At 39.4% G+C, this 24,516-nt stretch overlaps 1 protein-coding gene across 1 annotated transcript in view; it reads right to left on the reverse strand.

Moving 5' to 3' along the window:
- Positions 1-22,149: 22,149 nt before the first annotated feature.
- Positions 22,150-24,516, reverse strand: part of Rfx6 (regulatory factor X6) — a 46,346-nt gene continuing 43,979 nt past the window's right edge. The window contains exon 19 of the mRNA XM_027402075.2: positions 22,150-22,325. Within this exon, the coding sequence (XP_027257876.1) occupies positions 22,150-22,325 (176 nt within the window). The remainder of the gene's footprint in view (positions 22,326-24,516) is intronic.

Raw genomic sequence — 24,516 nt, forward strand, 5'->3', positions numbered from 1 at the left:
ATCCTATCTTCGGCAAATAGTGAGAGTTTGACTTCTTCCTTTCCGATTTGTATTCCCTTGATCTCCTTTTGTTGTCTTATTGCTCTAGCTAGAATTTCAAGGACAATATTGAAGAGGTATGGAGAGAGTGGATAGCCTTGTCTTGTTCCTGATTTTAGAGGAATTGCCTTGAGTTTCTCTCCATTGAATTTGATGTTGGCTGTTGGCTTGCTATATATTGCTTTATTATGCTGAGGTATGTTCCTGTTATTCCTGATCTCTCCAGGACCTTTATCATGAAGGGGTGTTGGATTTGTCAAAGGCTTTTTCAGCATCTAGTGAGATGATCATGTGTTTTTTTTTTCCCTCAGTCTGTTTATATGGTGGATTACATTGATGGATTTTCGTATGTTGAACCATCCTTGCATGCCTGGGATGAAGCCTACTTGATCATGGTGGATGATTTCTCTGATATGATCTTGTAATCGATTTGCCAGGATTTTATTGAGAATTTTTGCATCAATGTTCATGAGGGATATTGGTCTGTAGTTCTCTTTCTTAGTTGTGTCTTTGTGTGGCTTGGGTATCAAGGTTATTGTAGCCTCGTAAAAAGAGTTTGACAATGTCCGTTCTATTTTGTGGAACAATTTGAGGAGTATTGGTATTAGCACTTCTTTGAATTTCTGGTAGAATTCTGCACTGAATCCATCTGGCCCCGGGCTTTTTTTGATTGGGAGACTTTTGATGACAGCTTCTATTTCCTTAGATGTTATAGGCCTTTTTAAGTTGCTTATCTGTTCTTGATTCAATTTTGGTAAGTGATAACTCTCCAGAAAATTTTCCATTTCCTTTAAATTTTCAAATTTTGTGGAGTACAGGTTTTCAAAGTATGATCTGAAGATTCTCTGGATTTCCTCAGAGTCTGTTGTTATGTCCCCCTTTTCATTTCTGATTTTGTTAATTAGCATGATCTCTCTCTGCCTTTTGGTTAGATTGGATAACTGTTTGTCTATCTTTTTGATTTCCTCAAAGAACCAACTCTTTGTTATGTTGATACTTTGAATTGTTTTCTTTGTTTCGACTTTATTGATTTCTTCCCTCAGTTTGATTATTTCCTTGTGTCTGCTCCTCCAGCATGAATTTGCTTCCATTTTTTTCTAGAGCTTTCAAGTCTGATGTCAAATCTCTGGTGTGACTATTTTCTAGTTTCTTCATGTGAGCACTTAGAGCTATGAACTTTCTTCTTAGTACTGCTTTCAAAGTGTCCCAAAAGTTTGGGTATGTTGTGTCAACATTTTCATTGAATTCTAGGAAGTTTTTAATTTCTTTATTTCTTCCTTGACCCAGGAATGTTGTAATTGCGTGTTGTTCAATTTCCATGAGTTGGTAGGATTTTGCACTTTGATTTGTTTTTGATTTCTAACTTTAAAGCATGGTGGTCTGATTAGACACAGGGGATTATTCAATTTTTTTGTACCTGTTGAGGTTTGCTATGTTGCCGAGTATGTGGTTGGTTTTTGAGAAGGTTCCATGTGATGCTGAATAGAAGGTATATTCTTTTGTGTTTGGATAGAAAGTTCTATAATGTCTGTTATCCCAATTGGGTCATAACTTCTGTTAGTTCCTTTGTCTCTTTGTTAAGTTTCTGTCTGTTGGTCCTGTCCAGTGGTGAGAGTAGGGTGTTGAAGTCTCTCACTATAGCTGTGTGAGGCCTTATTTGTGATTTGAGTTTTAATAATGTTTCTTTTACGAATGTTGGTGCCTTTGTATATGGGTCATAGATGTTTAGAATTGAGACTTCTTCCTGAAGGATTTTCCTGTGATGAATATGAAATTACCTTCTTCGTCTATTTTGATTGATTTTACTTTGAAATCTATCTTGTTAGACATTAGGATAGCTACCCCAGCTCGTTTCTTGGGTCCATTTGATTGGAGTATCTTATCCCAACCCTTTACTCTGAGGTAATGTCTGTCTTTGAATTCGAGGTGTGTTTCTTGTATGCAGCAGAAGGATGGATTCTGTCTTCGAATCTAATCTGTTAGCCTGTGTCTTTTTATAGGCGAGTTAAGACCATTAGAATTGAGTGAAATTAAGGTCCATTGAATGTTTATTCTTGTTTGTTTTTGGTTTGTTGTTGGTACTGGTATTGTATGTGGATTTACCCTGCCTTTTATTTTGTGTTTTTGTAGAGTGGGATTATCTGTTGCCTATGTTTATGCGAGTGTAGTTAATTTCCTTAGGTTGGAGTTTTCCTTCCAGTACTTTCTGTAGGGCTGGATTAATGGTTACATATTGTTTAAATCTGGTTTTGTCATGGAATATCTTGTTTTCTCCATTAATGGTGATTGGAAGCTTTGCTGGGTATAGTAGTCTGGGCTGGCATCCATGTTCTCTCAGAGTTGGTGGAATATCTATCTAGGTCCTTCTGGCTTTCAGAGTTTCCATGGAAAAGTCAGGTATGAATCTGATAGGTTTGCCTTTATAGGTTACTTAATCTTTTTCCTTTGCTGCTCTTAATATTTTTCTTTATTCTGTACGTTTGGTGTTTTAATTATTATGTGATGAGGGGACTTTCTTTTGTGGTCCACTCTATTTGGTGTTCTGTAGGCTTCTTGTACTTTCATTGGTATGTCTTTCTTTAGGTTGGGAAAGTTTCTTCTATGATTTTGTTGAAGCTGTTTTCTGCACTTTTGAGTTGGGTTTCTTCACCTTCTTCTATACCTATTATCCTTAGGTTTGGTCTTTTCACGGTGTTCATATTTCCTGAATATTTTGTGTTAAGGATTTGTTAGACTTCAGATTTTCTTTGCTTGACGAGTTTATTTCCTCTAGTTTGTCTTCAGCGTCTGAGATTCTGTCTTCCATCTCTTGTATTCTTTTGGTTATGCTTGCATCTGTGGTTCCTGAATATTTACTAAGCTTTTCCACTTCCAGCATTCCCTCAGTTTGTGTTTTCTTTATTGTCTCTAATTCAGTTTTCAGGTCCTGAACTGTTTCCTTCAGCTGTTTAATTGTGTTTTCTTGTCCTTTTTTGGCTTTCTTTGATTTCTTGCATCTTTTGGTTTGTCTTTTCTTCTATTTCCCTGAAAAATTTTCTGATTTCCTCTCTTGGGCTCTCAATCATCTGCATAAAGCTGTTTTAAGGTTGCTCTCTTCTGGTTTTTCTGTGTTGGGATGTTCATGTCTTGCTGGTGTAGAGTCCCTAGTCTCTGGTGGTGTCATATTGGTTTTCCTGTTGTTGGATGTGTTCTTATATTGTTGTCTTCCCATCTCTGTTCCAGTGGGTACAGTTGGTGTCACTCCTTTCCTGCTGTGTATGGGTCCGGTGTTCTCTTCAGGTGTGTGCAATTGACTTTGAAACTCTGATGGGTTTCAAGTTGGGTGGAGGCAGGTCTGAGGCACTCGCTCTCCAGTTGGGTGAGAGCAGCACTGGCTCAGAGATGTCAGCAGACTCTGGGTTGCTTGGTCCTCAGGGGTCGAGTTGTCCTGTCAAAGATCCCGGGGTAGGATTTGCCAGGGTGGGCTGACGGAAGTTGGGCCCAAGGCAGGGGCTGAAGCAGCTCACCTCTGTACTCTCTGCACTCTGTGGGGGCCGGAATGGCCCAGCTATCGCAGCAGAGTCAGGATCCCAGGGTCCTCAGGGACCGATTCAGTCAATCTGCAGATCCGGGGGCTTTGCCAGGGTGGGCAGGCAGAAGTTGGGCAAGAATTGTTCTTTCAAGGTCAATGAAGAATTGTGTTGGGATTTTGATGGGGATTGCATTGAATCTGTAGATTGCTTTTGGCAAGATTGCCATTTTTACTATGTTGATCCTGCCTATCCAAGAGCATGGGAGATCTCTCCATTTTCTGGTATCTTCTTTAATTTCTTTCTTTAGAGACTCAAAATTCTTATGGTACAGGTCTTTCACTTTTTTGGTTAGTGTTACCCCAAGGTATTTTATGTTGTTTGTGGCAATTGCAAAGGGTGAATTCTTTCTCCACCAATGTGTCATTGGTATATAGCAGGGCTACAGATTTTTTTTTTGAGTTAATCTTGTATCCTGCCACTTTGCTGAAGGTGTTTGTCAGCTGTAGGAGTTCCCTGGTAGAGTTTTTTCGGTCACTAATGTAGACTATCCTATCTTCGGCAAATAGTGAGAGTTTGACTTCTTCCTTTCCGATTTGTATTCCCTTGATCTCCTTTTGTTGTCTTATTGCTCTAGCTAGAATTTCAAGGACAATATTGAAGAGGTATGGAGAGAGTGGATAGCCTTGTCTTGTTCCTGATTTTAGAGGAATTGCCTTGAGTTTCTCTCCATTGAATTTGATGTTGGCTGTTGGCTTGCTATATATTGCTTTATTATGTTGAGGTATGTCCTGTTATCCCTGATTTCTCCAAGACCTTTATCATGAAGGGGTGTTGGATTTGTCAAAGGCTTTTTCGGCTTCTAGTGAGATGATCATGTGTTTTTTTTTTCCCTCAGTCTGTTTATATGGTGGATTACATTGATGGATTTTCGTATGTTGAACCATCCTTGCATGCCTGGGATGAAGCCTACTTGATCATGGTGGATGATTTCTCTGATGTGTTCTTGGATTCGATTTGCCAGTATTTTATTGAGAATTTTTGCATCAATGTTCATGAGGGATATTGGTCTGTAGTTCTCTTTCTTAGTTGTGTCTTTGTGTGGCTTGGGTGTGAAGGTTATTGAAGCCTCATAAAAAGAGTTTGGCAATGACTCTTCTGCTTCTATTGTGTGGAATACTTTGAGGAGAATTGGTATTAGCTGTACCTTGAATTTCTGATAGAATTCTGCACTGAAGCCATATGGCCCTGGGCTTTTTTTTGGTTGGGAGACTTCTGATGACTGCTTCAATTTCATTAGGGGTTATATTTCTATTTAAGTTGCTTATCTTTTCTTGATCTAATTTTGGTAAGTGAAATCTGTCCAGAAACTTGTCCATTTCCTTTAGATTTTCACATTTTGAGGAATATAGGTTTTCAAAGTATGACCTGATGATTGTCTGGTTTCCTCTGTGTCTGTTGTTATGTCCCCCTTAACATTCCTGATTTTATTAATTTGCATGTTCACTCTTTGTTGTTTGGTAAGTTTGGATAAAGTTTTGTCTATCTTGTTGATTTTCTCAAAGAACCAATTTTTTGTTATATTGATTCTTTGTATTGTTTTCCTAGTTTCCATTTTATTGATTTCAGCCCTCATTATTATTCAGCCTGATTATTTCCTGGCATCTGCTCCTCTGGGGTGTATTGGATTCTTTGTTTTCTAAAGCTTTCAGTTGTGTTATTAATTCTCTCATGTGATTATTCTCCTGTTTCTTCATGTGGGCATTTAGCACGATGAACTTTCCTCTTAGCACTGCTTTCAAAGTGTCCCATTGGTTTGGATATGTTGTGTCTGCATTCTCATTGAATTCTTGGAAATCTTTATTTTCTTTTTTAATTTCTTCCTGGATCCATGAATTGTGCAATTTGGGTGTTATTTAATTTCCATGAGTTTGTAGGTTTCCTGTAGTTCGTGTTGTTGTTGAATTCTAATTTTAAAGCATGGTGGTCTAATAAAACCCAGGGGGTTATTTCAATTTTTTTGTACCTGTTGAGGTTTGCTATGTTGCTGAGTATGCAGTCGATTTTAGAGAAGGTTCCATGTGATGGTGAAAAGAAGATATATTCTTTTGTGTTTGGATGGAATGTTTTATAGATTTCTGCCAATCCCAATTGGGTCATAACTTCTCTTAGTTCCTTTGTCTCTTTGTTAAGTTTCTGTCTGGTGGTTCTGTCCAGTGGTGAGAATGGGGTGTTGAAGTCTCCCACTATAAGTGTGTGCAGTTTTATGTGTGATTTGAGTTTTAGTAATATTTCTTTTACAAACATGGATGCCTTTGTATTTGGGACATAAATGTTCAGAATTGAGACTTCATCCTGATGGATTTCTCCTGTGATGAGTAGGAAATGACCTTCTTAATTGCTTTTGAATGATTTTAGTTTAAATTTCAATTTGATGGATATTAGAATTGCTACCCCCACTTGTTTCTTGGTTCCATTTGATTGGAAGATCTTTCCCCAACCTTTAATTCTTAGGTACCATCTGTCTTTGAAGTTGAGGTGAGTTTCTTGTATGCAGCAAAAGGAAGGATTATGTCTTCTTATCCATTTTGCTAATCTGTGTCTTTTTATAGGGGAGTTAAGACCATTAATGTTGATGGATATTAATTACCATTGATTATTGTTCATTCTTGTTTGTTTTTGATTTGATGATGGTGGCAAGATTATTTGTGGGATTCTGTCCGTTTTTCCTTTTGGTTGTTGGTAAGTTGGCATTATCTATTGCCTATGTTTTTCTGGTTGTAGTTAACTTCCTTGGGTTGCAGTTTTCCTTCCAGTACTTTCTGTAGGGCTGGATTGGTGGATATGTATTGTTTGAATCAGGTTTTGTCATGGAATATCTTGTTTTCTCCGTCTATAATGATTGAAAGCTTTGCTGGGTATAGAAGTCTGGGCTGGTATCCATGGTCTCTTAGTGTAGGTAGAATATCTATCCAGGGCTTTCAGAGTTTCCATGGAAAAGTCAGGTGTGATTCTGATAGGTTTGCCTTTATAGGTTACTTAATCTTTTTCCTTTGCTGCTCTTAATATTTTCTCTTTGCTGTGTATGTTTGGTGTTTTGATTATTATGTGTTGAGGTGACCGTTTTTTTGTGGTCCAGTCTATTTGGTGTTCTGTAGGTTTCTTGTATGTTCATTGGCATGTGTTTCTTTAGGTTGGGAAAGTTTTCTTCTATGATTTTGTTGAATATGTTTTCTGTGCCTATGAGTTGGATTTCTTCACCTTCTTCTATACCTATTACTCTTAGGCTTGGTCTTTTCATGGGATCCCATATTTCCTGGATATTTTGTGATTGGGATTTGTTGGACTTAAGATTTTCTTTGGTTGATGAATCTATTTCCACGAGGGTGTCATCAACTCCTGAGATTCTCTCTTCCATCACTTGTATTCTGTTGATTATGCTTACATCTGTAGTTCCTGATCATTTACCCAGCTTTTCTATTTCCAGCATTTTCTCAGATTGTGCTTTCTTTTGTTTCTATTTCAGTCTTTAGGTCTTGAATTGTTTCCTTGATACATTTGTTGATATCTTGTATTTTTTGGTTAGTTTTTTTCTTCCATTTCTTTAAGGGATTTTCTCATATCCTCTTTGAGGTCCTCTATCATTTTCATGAAGATGCTTTTAAGGTCAATCTCTTCTGGTTCATCTGCATCGTGATGTTCAGGTCTTACTGGTATATCGTCCTAGTCTCAGGTGGTGTCATATTGGGTTTTCTGTTGTTGGGTGTGCTTTTACCTTATCCTCTTTTCATCCTTTCTTCTGGTGGGTATAGCAAGTGTTTCTTGTTCTCCTGGTGGGTGTGGGACCAAGGTTCTCCTCTGGTAGATGCAAACAGATCCAATACTCTGATGTCTGTCCTCTTCTCCTGGATAGAGGTGTCACTGTTACCTGGGCGTTGGCAGTGTTCTAGTGTGCTGGATCCTGGTGGGCTGACAGTTGAAGGCAGAGCTGTCACCGGGTCTTGGTGTGTCAGATCCTGCCACTGAACTCAGTCGGGCACGCAGGTTGCTTGTGTCAGAAGACTCTGAGCAGTGATGACGAACCGGAACTGGAAACAACTCCTGGCCTACCTGGGCCAGCAGATGGAGGCAGGGCTGCCTCTATGTGTTCTGTGTTCGGATCCCTCCACTGAACTCGGTCCAGCATGCAGGTCGCTTGTGTTATATGACTCTGAACAGCAACCACCTAACCTGTGTCTTTTTATAGGCAAGTTAAGACCATTAATATTGAGGGAAATTAAAGACCATTGAGTGTTTATTCTTGTTTGCTTTGGATTTGCTATTGGTAGTGGTATTGTATATGGATTTACCCTGCTTTTTTTCTTTTGAGTTCTGGAAAAGTGGAATTATCTATTGCCTATGTTTTTGTGAGTGTAGTTAACTTCCTTAGGTTAGAGTTTTCCTTCCATTACTTTCTATAGGGCTAGATTTTAGTGGTTACGTATTGTTTGAATCTGGTTTTGTCTTGGAACATCTTGTTTTCTCCATCTATAGTAATAGAAAGCTTTGCTGGGTATAGTAGTCTGGGTTGGCATCCATGTTCTCATAGAGTTTTTAGAATATCTATCCAGGTCCTTCTGGCTTTCAGAGTTTCCATGGAGAAGTCTGGTGTAATTCTAATAGGTTTGCCTTTATATGTTACTTGGCATTTTTCCTTTGCTGCTCTTAATATTTTTTCTTTATTCTGTATGTTTGGTGTTTTAATTATTTTGTGATGAGGGGACTTTTTGTGGTCCAATCTATTTGGTGTTCTGTAGGCTTCTTGTACTTTCATTGACATGCCTTTCTTTAGGTTCAGAAAGTTTTGTTCTATGATTTTGTTTAATATGTTGTCTGCACTTTTGATTTGGGTTTCTTCACCTTCTTCGATACCTATTATCCTTAGGTTTGGTCTTTTCACTGTGACCCATATTTCCTGGATATTTTGTGTTAGGATTTGTTGGACTTAAGATTTTCTTTGGCTGATGAATCTATTTCCTCTAGTTTACCTTCAGCATCTGAGATTCTGATTTCCATCTCTTTTATTCTGTTGGTTATACTTACATCTGTGGTTCCTGATTTTCTATTTCCACCATTTCCTCAGTTTGTGTTTTCTTTATTGTCTCTATTTCAGTTTTCAGGTCTTGAACTGTTTCCTTCAGCTGTTTAATTCATTTTCCTTGATTTCTTGCATGTTTTGGTTTGTTGTTTTTCTTCTATTTCTCTGAAGGATTTCCTCATTTTCTCTCTTAGAGTCACTATCATCTGCATGAAGTTGCTTTTTAATGTTGTTCACTTCTGCTTCATCTGTGTTGGGATGTTCAGGTCTTGCTGGTGTAGAGTCCCTAGACTCTCATGGTGTCATATTGTTTTTTTCTGTTGTTGGATGTGTTCTTATTATTGCCATCTTCCCATCTCTTCTTCCAGTGGGTGCAGGTGGTATCTCTTCCTTTCCTGATGTGTACACGTCCAAGGTTTTCTTATGGTGTGTTCTTATGGGTCTCAAGGTGGATGCACGAAAGTCTGAGGCACTTCTTGTCCAGGTGGTTGGGAGCAGGATTAGCACAGAGATGTCAGCAGACTCAGGGTTTGTGGTCCTCAGGGGCCAGAGTTGGCTTGCCTGCAGACCCTAGGATAGGAGTTCCCAGATTGTGCAGGCAGATGTTGGGCCCAAGGCCGAAGCAGCTTACCTCTGCCCTGAGTGGGGGCAGGAGTAGTCCAGCGATCTCAGCTGACTCAGGGTTGCTTGGTGCTCAATGGCCAAGTCAACCTGCCTGCAGACCCCAGGATGGGAGTTCAGTCTTAATTTTATTATTAAGAATAGGTTTTGCCAGGTGTTTGTGGCACATGCTTTTAATCCTAGCACTCGGGTGGCAGAAGCAGGTGGATCTCTGTGAGTTCGAGGCCAGCCTGGTCTCCAGAATGAGTGCCAGGATAGGCTCCAAAGCTACACAGAGAAACCCTGTCTCGAAAAAAAAAAAAGTTTCATTACTGTTTTCTTGAATTATAGTGTTACATTGCATTCTTATTTGTTCTTTTAAAACTCCATGTATGTAGCTGCATTTTCTTTGAGCCACCAGCTAGCTCCCAAATAAAAACATGGAGGATTATTAAATAAATTAAGAATGCTTGGCCTTAAGCTTGTCCCATTAGCTCTTTTAGCCTTAATTTAATCTGTTTCTATTCATTTACATATCTGGGCTTTTTACCTTTCTTTAATTCTGTCCTTTCCTCCTTCCTCCATGTCTGGCTGGCTCTCATCTCTGTCCCTACATCCCATCTGTATCTCTTCCCTTGTTATTGGCCATTCAGCATTTTATTACACCAATCAGATGCTTTAGGCAGGCAAAGATAACACTGTGGGGGACCAAATAATTCTGTTATGAAATATTTTGGGGCCCAGCCTCCAGCTTCAGCAAACAGGGGCACTGGAGAGCTCTGGCCCACTATTGTGTTGTTAATTGCCAGTAGGGCTACTATTGTTTACCATGGCCTCATGGTAATATGCCTCTTATTTGCATCTCTGTGGGCCTAAGCATCTGAATAGGCCCTCACCTGGGCGGAGGTGCTAGGTGTGTAAATGACCAGGGAAGACAGGAGTTAGGGGCAAGCCACCAGAGCAGAGAGGAGAACAAAGAGAGAAATGGTTCCCCTGTGGTATTGGCAGGATGGTTAAGAAACAGCAAAAAAGATGGCTAATAAAGAAATGACTCTAGTTCTACAGCATGGAACTGAGAGCTCTCTAAAAATGACAAGATGCCTGTGTTTGGTCTTTATCGCCACTGGGTTGCTAGGAGCTTCCAGGTCCACACACCCCCACTCAGGCTGAACCTCATGGATTAAGGCTGAGACATTGTGGGACACCACAAAATGGCACCTGAAGGCAATGACGAGATTGATCATTTATTAATTGGCACTGTGCTAGAAGCCTCAGAATTTCATAAAAAGCATCGTGTAAATCGCAAAGGTTTAAGGAAGGACTTCTCCATCACTTGGCAACAAGCCAAGGAGATAGTGAGAAACTGTCCTACTTGTTCCTTTTATAACCAAACTCCTCTGCCAGCAGGCTGTAATCCTAACGAGATCTGGCAAATGGACGCCTTTTACTTTACGGAATTTGGAAATTTGAAATATGTGCATCATACCATCAACACATTCTCAGGTTTCCAATGGGCTACTGCTCTCAACTCTGAAAAAGCTGATTCTGTTATTACACACCTACTAGAGGTGATGGCAGTTATGGGCATACCTGCACAGAAAAAAACTGACAATGCTCCAGCATATGTCTCCACAAAAATGGAACAGTTCTTCAAATATTATAATATAAAGCATGTCACAGGTATACCACACAATCCTACAGGACAAGCAGTTGTTGAGAGGTCTAATAGGACGCTTAAGGAGATGTTCCATAGGCAATCTGGTAAGTCAAAATCCCCCAAACATAGGTTGCATAATACTTTATTGACACTAAACTTTCTTAATGCCAATGACAAAGGACAAACAGCTGCAGAAAGACACTGGACTACGGAAAAAACTGCTGAACTGAATCAACCAGTGTACTTCAAAGATGTACTGAACTCGGTATGGAAACCTAGACACTTGTTACGTTGGGGTAGGGGCTTTGCATTTGTTTCCACAGGAGAAGAGAATCTTTGGATACCATAAAAATTTATCAAGATTCGAGTTAAAAAAGACTACCCTCTTGACAAGGATGACTGAAGGTATTTACTGAGGTATATCTCATGAACCAAATGAAAACCTCCCAAAGGAATGGGAAGTGCTTCGTTTTTATCTTCACAGGAAAACCCACCTCCAGAAGTCAAAGAACACTACATGGGTAGATACTTAAAGGAAAGAAGGTAGCTATAACCATCAAACAAAGGGAATGTGCCATATGGTAAACTTTACAGCTGTCTCTCAAATAACTCTATTTCTCTTCATTTCCTAGTCCCTATTCAATTAAATCAATGCTGGATTTAGAGTTGGATTTGGCTTTCCTCCCCTAAAATCCAAACATGTTATTTAACTAAATTTTAAAGTTTCTGTGTTATATCAAGAAGCCAATTGATGTAATCCAGAATAAATGAAGAATTTGAGGACTATCTTTTGTCTTTCTTGGCTCTTTCTTTCAAGGCCTACACCCTCTCATAATTGTCGTTTTTCAATGGTTGCCTTTCCCAGTACACATACAAGTGCAAGCAAACATTTCTCTGCTGACACTTATGTTTGAGTCCCATACAGCCAATGAAGACCCGCCTGATGACAATCCCTGGATGCTCCAGAAAAAGAATTGGGCCATACCTCTTTGACTGCTCTGGATTCAACTTACTCCATTTCGACTGACACTCTGACCAGAGCCTCGAGTACTGTCTTCAATCAAGTTGAGGATTTCAACCTAGATCTTCAATCAAGCAAATCCCATCTAACATGGACTGGAGATAACCCATTAGAGACATTCCCTGTACTAACATTCTTTTTCCCATAGGACCCCACGAGGCTACCATCATCCCATTTCAGCAGGAAGTAACTTTGAAGATGCTATGCCCCTGCTCCCCATTATTGTTTATTAGGGTAGTATAAGCCTAGTTAGGAATAACTTTCTTATTGTTTACAGTTGGGAATGGAAGGAGATGTTCAAGTTAGACACCCCTTCCACATGACCTTAGGGCTTAGCCAGAATAGACATAGTTAGGATGTACAATAGCAGATTATTGTATCTTCTTATATTTCACCTTTATGTTTGTTAATTTTGGATGTTTTGCACTATTAAGTTTTAGTCCTCTTTTAGACTAAAAAGGGAATTGTAGGGAGACACTGTAGCCCCGCCTCCTAGTAGCCCCGACTGGTGTGCTGGGACATGCCGTTAGGGCGTGGTCAGGAGAGGTCTAAGGTGACTCGGGAATGGTTCTTAAGGGACCTTGCACACGTGAATAACCCCTTCTCTCTGGCCTGGCTGCCTTGCTGCCCCTGGCACGCTCTGGCTTGCGTTTGGGCTGGTGTTTATCTGAATAAAGAAACCTTAGCCTTACAGACTACCGCTCATCCTTGAGTATACGAAGCACCCAATGAGCAACAGTTTAACACATCTTTACATAATTAAATGCAATACATTTCTGCATAGTTAAACAAATATTCAACAACACATGTATTTATTGGTCTCAATTTAATGTGCTAAGAGTAATGTTCCAGTGAACATCCTTACAGATGTCTCCTGAGGAAAGGTACAAACATTTGTTTAGTATGTATACCTGCCATGGGATTGTGGGGGGGCATTTCAGGACAGATTTAGAGAAAACAACACCTGTCTAGAAGATTAACTGAGGATCCTCTGGGCTCAAGAGAGGCTTGTGCCTTATGGAAGAAGAATAGACTTTACCGAGCTTATCGACCTCTCATGTATTAACTTTCTCGTCTCAGCTTCAGCTTCAGTTGTGTCTAGTGTTGAACTTTAGGTCAAGATCTGACCTCACTTCTCAATATCACTTTGACTCACATTATAAAGACTTTGAATTGAGCTTAAAGTTTCCATTAAATATTTTCTTTTCATTGTTACTTGTATCAAAAGCCAATGTCTTGAAATATCATATAGCTATTATAGCTATTGATTTTTATACGTATTTCTAGCTTTATTGACCATTTATCTTTCCCATCCCAACACTTCCTAAGCTGATCCACAAAACATAATGCAAGTCCAAAGTAGCAGAGTGATTCCCTTTGCTGTCTAAAACTCCTGTAAACCAAATGGCAGACAAATTCCCCCAAACCACATATGTTACATTAATTGATATTACACCAAGTAGGAAAGTTATAGGAAGCTTATACGTAAGTGTGGATGTTGTTCTAAGGTCAAAGGGAAATGAAAACATCAGTCTGACAAGCAGTCTGTGTGGAAGGTGAGAGAGCTCAGAAAAGGGGGCAGCAGGAAGATTTAACATGACCTCAGGATTGTCACTTACACAGCATCACAAGGTCAAGGGCACATGATGGGATGTGATCCAGAAGTACGCACATAGAGGTGTCTGCAAAATGCCCACGGGAGGATTCACCAATGTTCAGTGTGTGCACATAAAGGTGTCTGCAGAACACCCATGGGGGGAGGGGCGATTCAGCAATGACTGCTGACATCCAGTTTAGTGGATTGGGAGAATGGTTTTGGCAAAGGTTTCCCTTATAACTATGAAAAAAAAGAACAGAGCACATCTTGTCATTAACTTTATAGTTAAAAAGACATTTAAAATGTCTAAAACATGAATAATTTCTGACCGTCAGTTTAATTAGTTACATATACCATATATATATATGTAATATATATATATTACTCTTATTGAAAATAGATTTTTTTCCCTCACATAATACATCCTGATTATGGTTTCACCTCCCTCTACTCCTCCCAGGTCCTCCCTGCCCATCTGGATTAACCAGTTATATTTTTATAAATATGAATTAATTGACTTTTAAAATGAAAAATATTTTCTCACTGGTAGAACTTTTCACTAAAAATCTAATGTTGCTGGTGTTTATTGCAGATCTGTTGAAAAGAAAAATCATCAGACTGAAATAAACATTGACACAGCCCTTTGATAGAGAAAAATTAATACTATTGAATGATTTCAACAGAATATGGGTAAAAGAAAATGTTTTTACATATTTGTAATTTTATTATCATGTCTGAAAATGAAACCATATTTTACCCATGAGGGCTGCTTTTGCGAAATTGCTGTGTAGATGGTAATGATTTACAGATTTTGCATTTTCTATTATTTGTATATGACAGTCTTATTTGGAGTCTCTTGCTAGACTACATTTTACATAAAGACAAACAAGAATGGTGTGTTTTGACTGACTCTATGAGGTTAGAATAACAGCAATGCTAACAGCCAGCACTAACGGAGCCTGGGCATGTTGGAAACCATAGTTCTGAATACCTCAACTATTTCATTTTTCGGATGAGGAAAACGAACATCTAAGAAGCTAAGTTGCCTAACTTCTAACACCTGAATGAAATCCCTAGCGCAGATCTGCTGAACTCTGTCGTGTTTTAAATTACTGTGTCTAAATAATACACATATATGAAAATACCACGAGAACCCATTTTTATATGTTAACCTAAAAATTAACAAAAATAAAGTGCTGTGTGTGTTTGTCCTACACTGAAATCATATTTTTGAATCAATTTTGGCTTTAATGAGAACCTGGGAACTCATTTCTGTGCATTTGAAGGGGTGAGTCTGGGACTTAGGAAGCTGGTTTTGTTAATAACACTTTGGGTGCGGCCACACCATCCTGACACACCTTGCTCCCTACTGAACAAAGACTTGCTGACTCAACTGCAGAAAGCCCAGCACAAACTTCCCAGCACACGAGGTCACACCTTTTAGCTCTGAAGTTGTGTCAAAGCTTAGAGAGAACCAGGTCAGAATTTACCAGTCAGCTCCTAGCCACTTTGCCCTTGTATTTCTTAGAGAACAGCCACACATGATAGAAACACAGCTGTGCCAGGGGTATTTCTTTCTCTGGGGGAAGGGGTACCCTCAGAGGGCTTTCTCTGCTGGCTTGTTGTCCTATAATCCCTAGGCAAGTGACTACTCAGCTACCCGTGAAAACACAGCAAGTGTTACTTCCAGATACAGTCTCTATGTAGTTCCTTCAAATGACAGAAAGTCAAAATGGATGTTATGAATTGTAAAGGTGTCCACACAATAAATAATGACTGACAAACTGCACATGTGTCAACCAGCACAAATACAAGCCCCCATATACGCAAACACAAAGACAAGAAATCTTGCCACTTGGTAATCTAAAACATGGGAACAGTTTTATTTTCCATAGAGGTCATGTGAGGAGCATTAATAAGCTAAAGTACACAAATCCAAATGACAACTGCTGATTAACAAACTGCCCATGAAGCTCATATTTGCTTCAGTGTGTTTAAAGATGCTTGAAGGCTGTAAATCTCTGACCCTCACTGTGACTATTGATTGGTAAGAACAGCACCCTGTTTTTACCTAATAAAAGGAACAGTTTCTCTTTACTTTGGAGCAGATATCATATTGAGTAGTTAATTTTTCACTTTTGTAAATGTGTGCACTGATTCCTTGGAGGTTCCACAACTGTCAAGGAAAGATGTAAACTCATAGCATTACACCGAGAGACCTCGGTTTGGGTCTCCTCATCTTCAGTTACCTTCAGCTTTAGGATTAAAGTCATACCAGCAATACAAGAAAATGTTCTTTGAATGCATTAATATTTACTTCTCTTTGTTATTTAAATTCATTTTTCAAGAGAAGTACTATGAGATTGAATTTGTGGATATAGAACAGAGAATACAGGGGATGAAGAGGAGGATCAGGTGGCAAGGTGCTTGCCAGAAAACAGGAAGACCTGAGTTTCATCCCCAGCCCCCACATAAAAAGTGAGACATGATGGTGAGAATTGGTAAATCCTGGTGCTGGGGAGGCAGAGATGGGAGTACCGCTGGAACTGGCTGGCCAGCCAGTATAACCCATCAGTGGACCAAGGTTCAAAGAGAGATCTCAAAATCTCCAAGTGGAGGACGATAAAGACACCCAACTTCAACCTCTACTCTCTACATGCACACCCAAACATGTGCATGAGGACTTCACACATGAATACACACAGAGACATGTACAGGTGCCCATGGATACACCTCGGACACATGCACACTCACGAACAATACAGAATTCTACTGAAAGTTGTTCACCTTGGCTGAAATCATTATCTCTGAAGAGATTCATGTAGGCTAGATTGTGCATGCCAGATATGCCCACATTCAGGATGCTGAACAAGAGGATCATAAAGGCCAGCTTAGGCAAATTAGTGAAAACCTGTCTCAAAATAAACAAGACAAAAGGATCTCAGGGTGTGGCTCAGGGGTAGAATACTACTGGAAAAACTTTTATCAAGACAAGGTAAAACTCTCTTTGAACATCAAATACCTTAAAAATTAGTGGGTTCATTAATCATAGTCCACTTATAATGTGTTTTTCTGCCATTTGTCTCAAAAATCAAGAAGGGACCGAAAAGTATTTTATTTCATTTAATCAGTGTGCTTTTGAAACAGACTGTGCTCTTTGCCATTTATAAACTTGAAGGTTTAATCTAAAGGTCAATAATTGAATGAGATGATACAATAGGCTTTCATTTAAGTTCATCACTTCTTATCTTTCCTAAAGAACAAAATGTCGTATGTGGCACAGTCACCTTGTTTACTTTTCTGTAAGGTCTTTGCTGAAGTTTCCACAACTTACCCCTGATTCTACATCTGCTGCCACAATACAGTGTGAACAGTTTGCTCACAAGAGCACAGAGCTATTATGGTGATTATGTGCAAACTAATGTATCTCTGTGTAAAGTAGAAAACTGAAGTTCTTTGATACCCCCTTCCGGGGCAAGGGAGTTCAAGCATATATCTCTTCATGTTTCCTACAGAAACAAGCAAAACCCAAAGAAATACCTTTAGGTCTGAGTTTCAGAATTTATTTTTTGCCCAGCATTTTCTTTTTCTCTTCCCCCCCCTTTGTGCTTTTTAGGGGCTTAGAGACAGAGATGCTCTACCTACCTTGACTTTCAAGAAATGTGTATTTCATAGTCAGGTGTGGTGGCTCATTCTTTTAATACCAGCACTCAGGCGCATAGGCAGGCTTGCGAGTTCAAGATAAATCTAGTCTACAAAACAAGTTCCAGGGCAGCTAGGGCTATTCTACAAAGAAATCCTGTCTCAGAAAGAAAAAAAAAACGAGAGAGAGAGTTGCATTTCAAGAAGCTGCAAGAAATATTAGAGCTGTAGCCTAGTAAAAGAGCTCTTGCTTCACATGTGCACGGGCCCTGCGTTTGATCCCAGTACTCAGGTGAGGGGAGCTAGGAGGGGCCGGAAAATTAATTCTTACCATCAATAATGATATATTCTCTATCTGTCAGATATATGTGTTTAGACTGAGTGGGGTTGGAGAATAATATGTATATAAAGAAAGTTTATCATGTGGTTTTCCTTTAATATCTCTGGCTTTCATCTTTTTATGTTATTAGTTAAGGATAAACTTAAATTTTAAAAAGTATAAGAGCATCTGTTTATCCTATTCTTGTGGATTGTATTTGTGTGAGAACAGATTCAGTTCATCAAAAATAAAGTATATCAACCTGAAATTCCCCACTAATAAAGTGTATCAGCCCAAAATTCACCATTAATCAACTTTAACTGAAGAAGACTTACACACTGCAGGGGATGGAAAGGACCACTGAGGCAGCTGTATCCTGAACACTGAATGCATCCAGCAAGGGCTTGGAGAGCAAATGCCATGGGCCCAGGAGCACTGGCCATTGTGCTACATTGGTCAGGATGATACAAAGTGCTGTTCCATTGTTCTGTGACAGGCCTAGGGACCTGTCCTGTCAGTGTCCCGTTGGAAGAGTCCACACATTGCTGACCACTGGAGCCTCTTTCAGAATTTAGCCTCTCCCCCTACTCTGCCTCCACTGAGGCTTTCATCTTGGGCTATGTTGTTAATAGTCATCTTTCCTAAGGAGATTCTTGAGTTGGTCAGAGCCTATGTAATATCTATTGGGCAAACTTTCCGGAGCACTAATCAGACAGCCTACTGCTCTGCTCTCCTTTATCTATAGAAATGTTCCCTTTTTTTGAAATAGGACAGTCTCCCATTGTGTAAATGTATCCCACACATCACCAGATGTTCACAGCCCTAATCCCCGCACTAGATACAGGTGCATTTGCCCCGTAAAATGCAATGGTAACCGTACTTGCATGGTTCTCATTGCGTGGGGCTTTCAGCATCTCCTGGAGTCTCCTTTCTTAAAGCAGGAACAAAGAGAGAGAATTTTTCAGCATTACAACTGTCTTTGGAGGTGTCATTAATGTCCAAAAGTTCCCAAACTGTTGGAAAACATATTGTGAACATATAGCTAGATCTCTGATTTCTCCTAATGCAAAACTACCCTGAGAGAGGAGAATGAACCAGCTCTGTTCTGATCTGCGATTCGGTGTAGAAGACACAGCTCTTTTCTTTTTTCTTTGATCTTAAAGTTATTCTAAGGAGTCACTGAATCAACTGAAATATTTACCTGTCTTTAACAGTAGTCACAATTATGTACAATTTGAAAAGAAAAACCCTAAGAGTTTAGTTAGAAGTGTAGCATTTTATAACTTGGGTTTATAACCTTAATTTTGCAGTCCATATAAGCAATAGTTTGAATGGCTACTTCTTTATAATGACTACTACATGACTTCCACAATGTTCATGGGAAGGCCACACTGATATTTTGTTTGTGCTTTAACAAATACAGCTTGCCTGAAGATCAGAGTGTGGAGCTAACCACTGGTTAGCCATGGAGACCATGTAGTGGTGATACTCACCTTTAATCCCAGAACTCAGGAGGCAGAAGCAAACGACCTCTTTTAGTTCAAGACCCCCTTGGGCTACACGAGATTGGTGCAGCCTAAAAGAGAAACAGCCAGGCAGTGGTGGCTCACATCTTTTTTTGTTTGTTTGTTTTTGTTTTTGTTTTTTTGTTTTTCGAGACAGGGTTCCTCTGTGTAGCTTTGGAGCCTATCCTGGCACTTGCTCTGGAGACCAGGCTGGCCTTGAACTCACAGAGATCTGCCTGCTTCTGCCTCTGGAGTGCTGGGATTAAAGTGTGCACTACCCACACCGGGCGGTGGCTCACATCTATAATCCCATGGGAGTCACACGTCTTTAATCCAGCACTAGGGAAGTAAAGACAGGAGTGATATGGCTGGGTGGAAAGAGGAATATAAAGTGGGAGGAGACAAGAGCTCATTGCATTCGGTGTGAGGATTCCTAGCGACAGGAATGCCCATTCGATCCGAAGAATCCATAGAGGTAAGAACTAGTGACTGGCTGCTCTGCCTCTCTGATCTTTCAGCATTTAGCCCCTAATATATGGCTACAGGTTTTTATTGATAAGACTAATCAGAATTCACAATACAAAAAAATGTTTCAAATTGTCTTGAGCATCCAGTCCTTAGAACTTTGAAAGAGTAATTCTTTTTTGTTTGTTTGTTTCTAACAATTAATTAAATTGTTTCACTTATTTTACATCCTGACAGCAGCTTCCCCTCCCTCCTCTCTTCCTGTCCCCCCTCCACCCTCTCCTCTACCCTCACCATCCACTCCTTCTCTGTCGAAGGAGCAATTCTTTTTTTTTATTTTATTAGTTCAAATTAGGAACAAGCTTGCTTCAGATGTCAATCCCTTCTCCCTCTCCCTCCCCTCCCCCCCAACATCCCACCTGCCCCTAGCCATCCCCCCTCCACTCCCCAGGCAGGGTAAGGCCCTCAAAAGTAACGTCTACCACATCATCCTGGGCCAGGCCTAGGCCCTTCCCCATGTGTGAAGGAGCAATTCTTAAAAGATGAGTACAACCCAAGGTAGGGAAGTATGCCACATCACGATCTCCTTTTCCTCTTACATAAGGTTTAAGGCATCTCTCCTTTGAGTCATTTAGTATTTGCACTGCCTGTCTAGAGGCATTTGGAATATGACACAAGAGGGTAGTTCTAATGGAACTTAGTGTTTCAGGACCAGGGACTTTAAACTAAATCTTTCACAATAATTATATGTTGTATAAAGCAGAGCCATCTTGTGTGAGTATCAGTAGCCAGGATTAGAAAACATTGTCACACATCTAACAAACACAGACTCCAAGCCCATTCTCTGCGACAAAGGGAAAGTTAGTCATGTGTTGCTTCTTGAAGTTGGCATCAGCCAGGAACATATGAAACCCAAGGATGCTTCTAACCTGTCTTTTGGGTTTCTGTACATGCCTTGGTCAACTTTTTCCACTCAATACCTTGCAAATAAGCCTAGAGAATAAGCCACTTTGTCTGAAGGATGCTCATTTGTCTTTGAAAATACTCTTACATTTATGTCTCCCACATCTGCTTGTTCTCAGCTGCTGGGCATTTACATGAAATAGTTTTCCAAATAGTCCCCAGGTAAAGCCTTCCCTATGCAGTTTCTCCTCATCCCCGAATGCTCCTGGACCATCATTTAGTCAGTGTTATTTTTTTACCCTCAACTCTTCAAACTTTAATTTCACCCCATATCCTTCATCCCCACACAAGGGTGTTTTAAGGTATGGCAGTGCCACCTTCATTTTTATGTTTTTCCATGTTATATAGCATAGCACCTGACAATGCTAAACATGCCTTGAAATTTTGCTTCCTAACTCTCAAGAACTATGTTAAAACACTCCTTAATGCTGTTATTTCATTCCAAGCCTATAGTTTCACATTTCTTTGTAGTCCCACCATATTATTAGTGGAAGGAATACAACATCTAGCTTTGTATTTCTCATGATTTGCTAATATTGCAAAATTTCTCTGCTTGTTCATTAGATCATAGTGTATGCTACCAAGTAATCATGCTACTAAGCAAATGGTGGCAATAGCCCAAGTCCACAGCAATCCTCTACACAGAAAGGATGAGATGAATCATCAGAAGCTTATAGCAGATTCTTTATAACAGATTTTATAATGGAAGTCTTCTAGTATAGGCCATGAACCACACAGCCAGTACATATGGAAAAGAAAAAGAAACATATGTAAATAGATGGTGCTATCAGTTGCATTAGCTTACCCATAATTCACTTCTGAATTAGCCTTTGCATCCAGATGATCCCTGAATACCTTTCTTCCCAGATTTTTTTTGCAAGGTACTTAATAAACAACTACTTTTAATTACAAGGAAAAGTAAAGAGTCTAAGTCTAATTTCTTAGCATGTATAGGCATGAGTCTGACACACAAATGCTCTTGAATTATAGTGTCTTAAGCAGCAAGCTTTATTTTTTCTTTCATTTCATACTTCAAATACTTTGGCCTGCAAGTCACATGTTCTTCAGGAATGGTACCAATACCAAGAGCAATCACTCCTTTGAAAATACTTCCATACATTCTTTTTTATTTCCTCACATCATTTTAAATAAAGAAAGAGTTTATCATTCCCATTCAGATACATAGAATTGGAACCCTACTATGTAACAGAAATCACCACGCTAATGCACAGGGAGAAAAGGTCAAGTCACTTTGGTCCAGGCTGCATACAATTAAGTCTTGACCATGTAAACATTTCCACAGGAGGTAGAACATAGACATTTGACTTCTTGTCAAATAAGTGATAGTAAACAATGATTAGAAGAGCCTAATAAATTAAAGACATTGTGAAGGCATAGAATATATTTTCTTGTATTAGAAACCAAAGATGAAGGGGCATAGAGATTTTTTAAATAAATTAGAAAGTGAAATATTACATCTTTGTAATATCTGCATCTCCAAATTCCCATTGGCTTCACTTGATAGTGTTTGAAGTCATGATTAATAATGACTTCATATTTTAGCCTCTTTGTGTGCAATACAAGTATCTCCATTTACTATGGAGTTGTCCAAAGTATCAGTGATCTGAAAAACACATTCAGTCACTGTGCCTTCTTTTCTTCTACCTTCCACCTTCTTTGCTCTCAGGGCAGCTGGGAATGGATAATGGCATCAATGCAACAGAGATTTTGAGTTTCCCCTGCATTCCACATTGTTTAAGTTCCTCCAGCTGCTGTCCCCATAAACACGGTGTTGATGGGTGGTAAAGTGGACACCATTTCTCTATTGCTTGCTCCATTGGAGTCCAGGTTATCTTGCACTGGATACTGACTGGAAGTTCCATACATACACTGGGATGAAGATGAAGGAATCTGGGTTTGCAAGTTGGAAGCTAGGAGGGAAAATATAATCAGCAATTGAAAACAAATTGACTCAGAGCCACTCACTTGGAACCTATTTATGTTATTTTTTGCATTTAGCATATATCAGGTGTTTTAAATGTGAGTGTGCATGATTCGCCAGAACAATAATATTTTCTTCTATTTTTCCCATTTGTTGTCTTGCCAGATATTATTTCATAAGGGAAACTCAATATCGTATATCATTCTGTCACTAAAATATGTCTCCAGTCTACCTCTACCTTCTGTCCGCACCTCCAGTCACCATTGCTTCCTAACCAACAGCAGCCTCATGTTCTCACCCTTGTTTCCATCTCTCACCCTACAGAGAAGAGCTAGAAAGAGCTCACTGATATGCAAAGCACTTCCTACTCCTTTTTTCAGAGAATGATGACTTACTACACTCTAGGAACAGAACTCAGTCACCATGACTCATAAAACCCTCCATGAACTGACTTTTTAAATTTACTTTGCTCTGCTCTCTCCCTCGTTTACCTGCTCAAGGCACATTGATTTTCTTTCTGCTCACAGAAATATGCAACTTTTTTGCTGATTCCAGAGGCTCTGTAGTAACTGTGTCTTCAGTCTAGATCATCCCCATTCCATCATCACAGTGCTTTTTCTGGATTGCCCGGCTCTCAATGTCAATGCTCCTGCCTCAGACTTCTATTCCTGACACCTGTCTCAAGCAGCTCCCACTTTGCCAGCTGCCACTTTCCACACTTCAGAGACACTAAAGTTATCTTTTACTAAATTGTTTTAGGTTAATATTTCAAGTAATGGGTTTTATCATAGCATCTATGGTCTTTATACTTATTCTGATCTATTCCCATCCCCCACTGGTCTTCCCCAAACTCCCTTCACTCTCCAGCTAGATTTCCCCCTGCCCAACTAATCCCAATGTCTACTTTCTCATTATGTGAGAGATCCCATATGAGAGAAAGCCTATGATGATGGAATTATCTTTGTAACATACACATTTACATATCCATTGCCTTACTCTCCCCCACAACATAAACTTCTAAGTTCTGATTGCCTCAGTATCCTCAAACCTAGGGTCTTACATACACATTCAAGAGCTCTACATCCCTCTGGCATGGTTGATAACTTCTCATTGTCAAGACAATGCATTCTCTGTCTCTAAGGATCAGGTTTATAACTAATGATGACTTAATGAGTCCCAGGCCCCACTGTGCTTGTTCACTTATTCCCTTTCCTCTTGCACTCTGAAACCCAGTTTGCAATCTGCTCAGAAGCCAGCTCTGACAGCTAAAGCTTAGAATCCACCCTACTTCCAAGCCATGCTCCATCAAAGCTTCCATTATCTCTACAAGTAAACAGAACTAATAGTAACAATAGCAACGCGGCACATTTTAGTCTGGTGGTGAGGAAACTTCCTGAAGTGGAATTTTCTGCTTCATTAGAGTAACCTAGAAGCAATGACTATTAGCAGATAGCAGGAGATGAGCTGCTAGACCACTCAGGGCACATTTGTGATAGCCACAGGAAGGGAAGAAGTACTTCCTATTGGATTATTGGAAAAGTACACTGAGTGATGAGAGATGGAATTTATTTCATTTTCCCAGTGCTTCTGTTGGGTGTCATATGCCCTTCACTTACACTAGTGTTAAAATCAATTCCATTGAAGATTTCAGTTCTCTCCCTTACACATTAACACTCTACTTTTGATACTTGATGAATGCATACTTTCCCTGTAATACTTCATTATTAATTTTCCAAAAATAAATGTATTCACAAGTTTAGGTTCAAAGTCTATGTTATCATAGATAACTTATTAATTAAAGGAAACTAAATGTATATATAAATTTAAGGTTGTTAGTTTGGCTGTAGAAGTCAAACCCAAGGCTTCACACATGACAGGTTCTGACAGGAGCCATGCCTGAAGTCTCTGGATTACTTTGCACTCTCTTATTACCAACTGGCTTGCTAAGTTCCTGCTGTGCAGCCAGCTAGGTGCTACATCTAGTCCCTTCATAGATGAGGCTCAGGTTAGAAGAAGCAGCTGGAAGACTTCACAGCAGTCATACTGATTTGCTCACTTTGACTTGAACAATAAAAATAGCAACATTTTCTGCCAGGGTATTCAATCTCATTTTACAAAAAAAAAAAAAAAAAAAAAAAAAAAAAAAAAAAAAAAAAAAAAAAAAAAAAAAATCGAGAAAA

This window comes from Cricetulus griseus, chromosome 2 (assembly GCF_003668045.3).
Source record: "Cricetulus griseus strain 17A/GY chromosome 2, alternate assembly CriGri-PICRH-1.0, whole genome shotgun sequence".
NCBI lineage: Eukaryota > Metazoa > Chordata > Mammalia > Rodentia > Cricetidae > Cricetulus > Cricetulus griseus.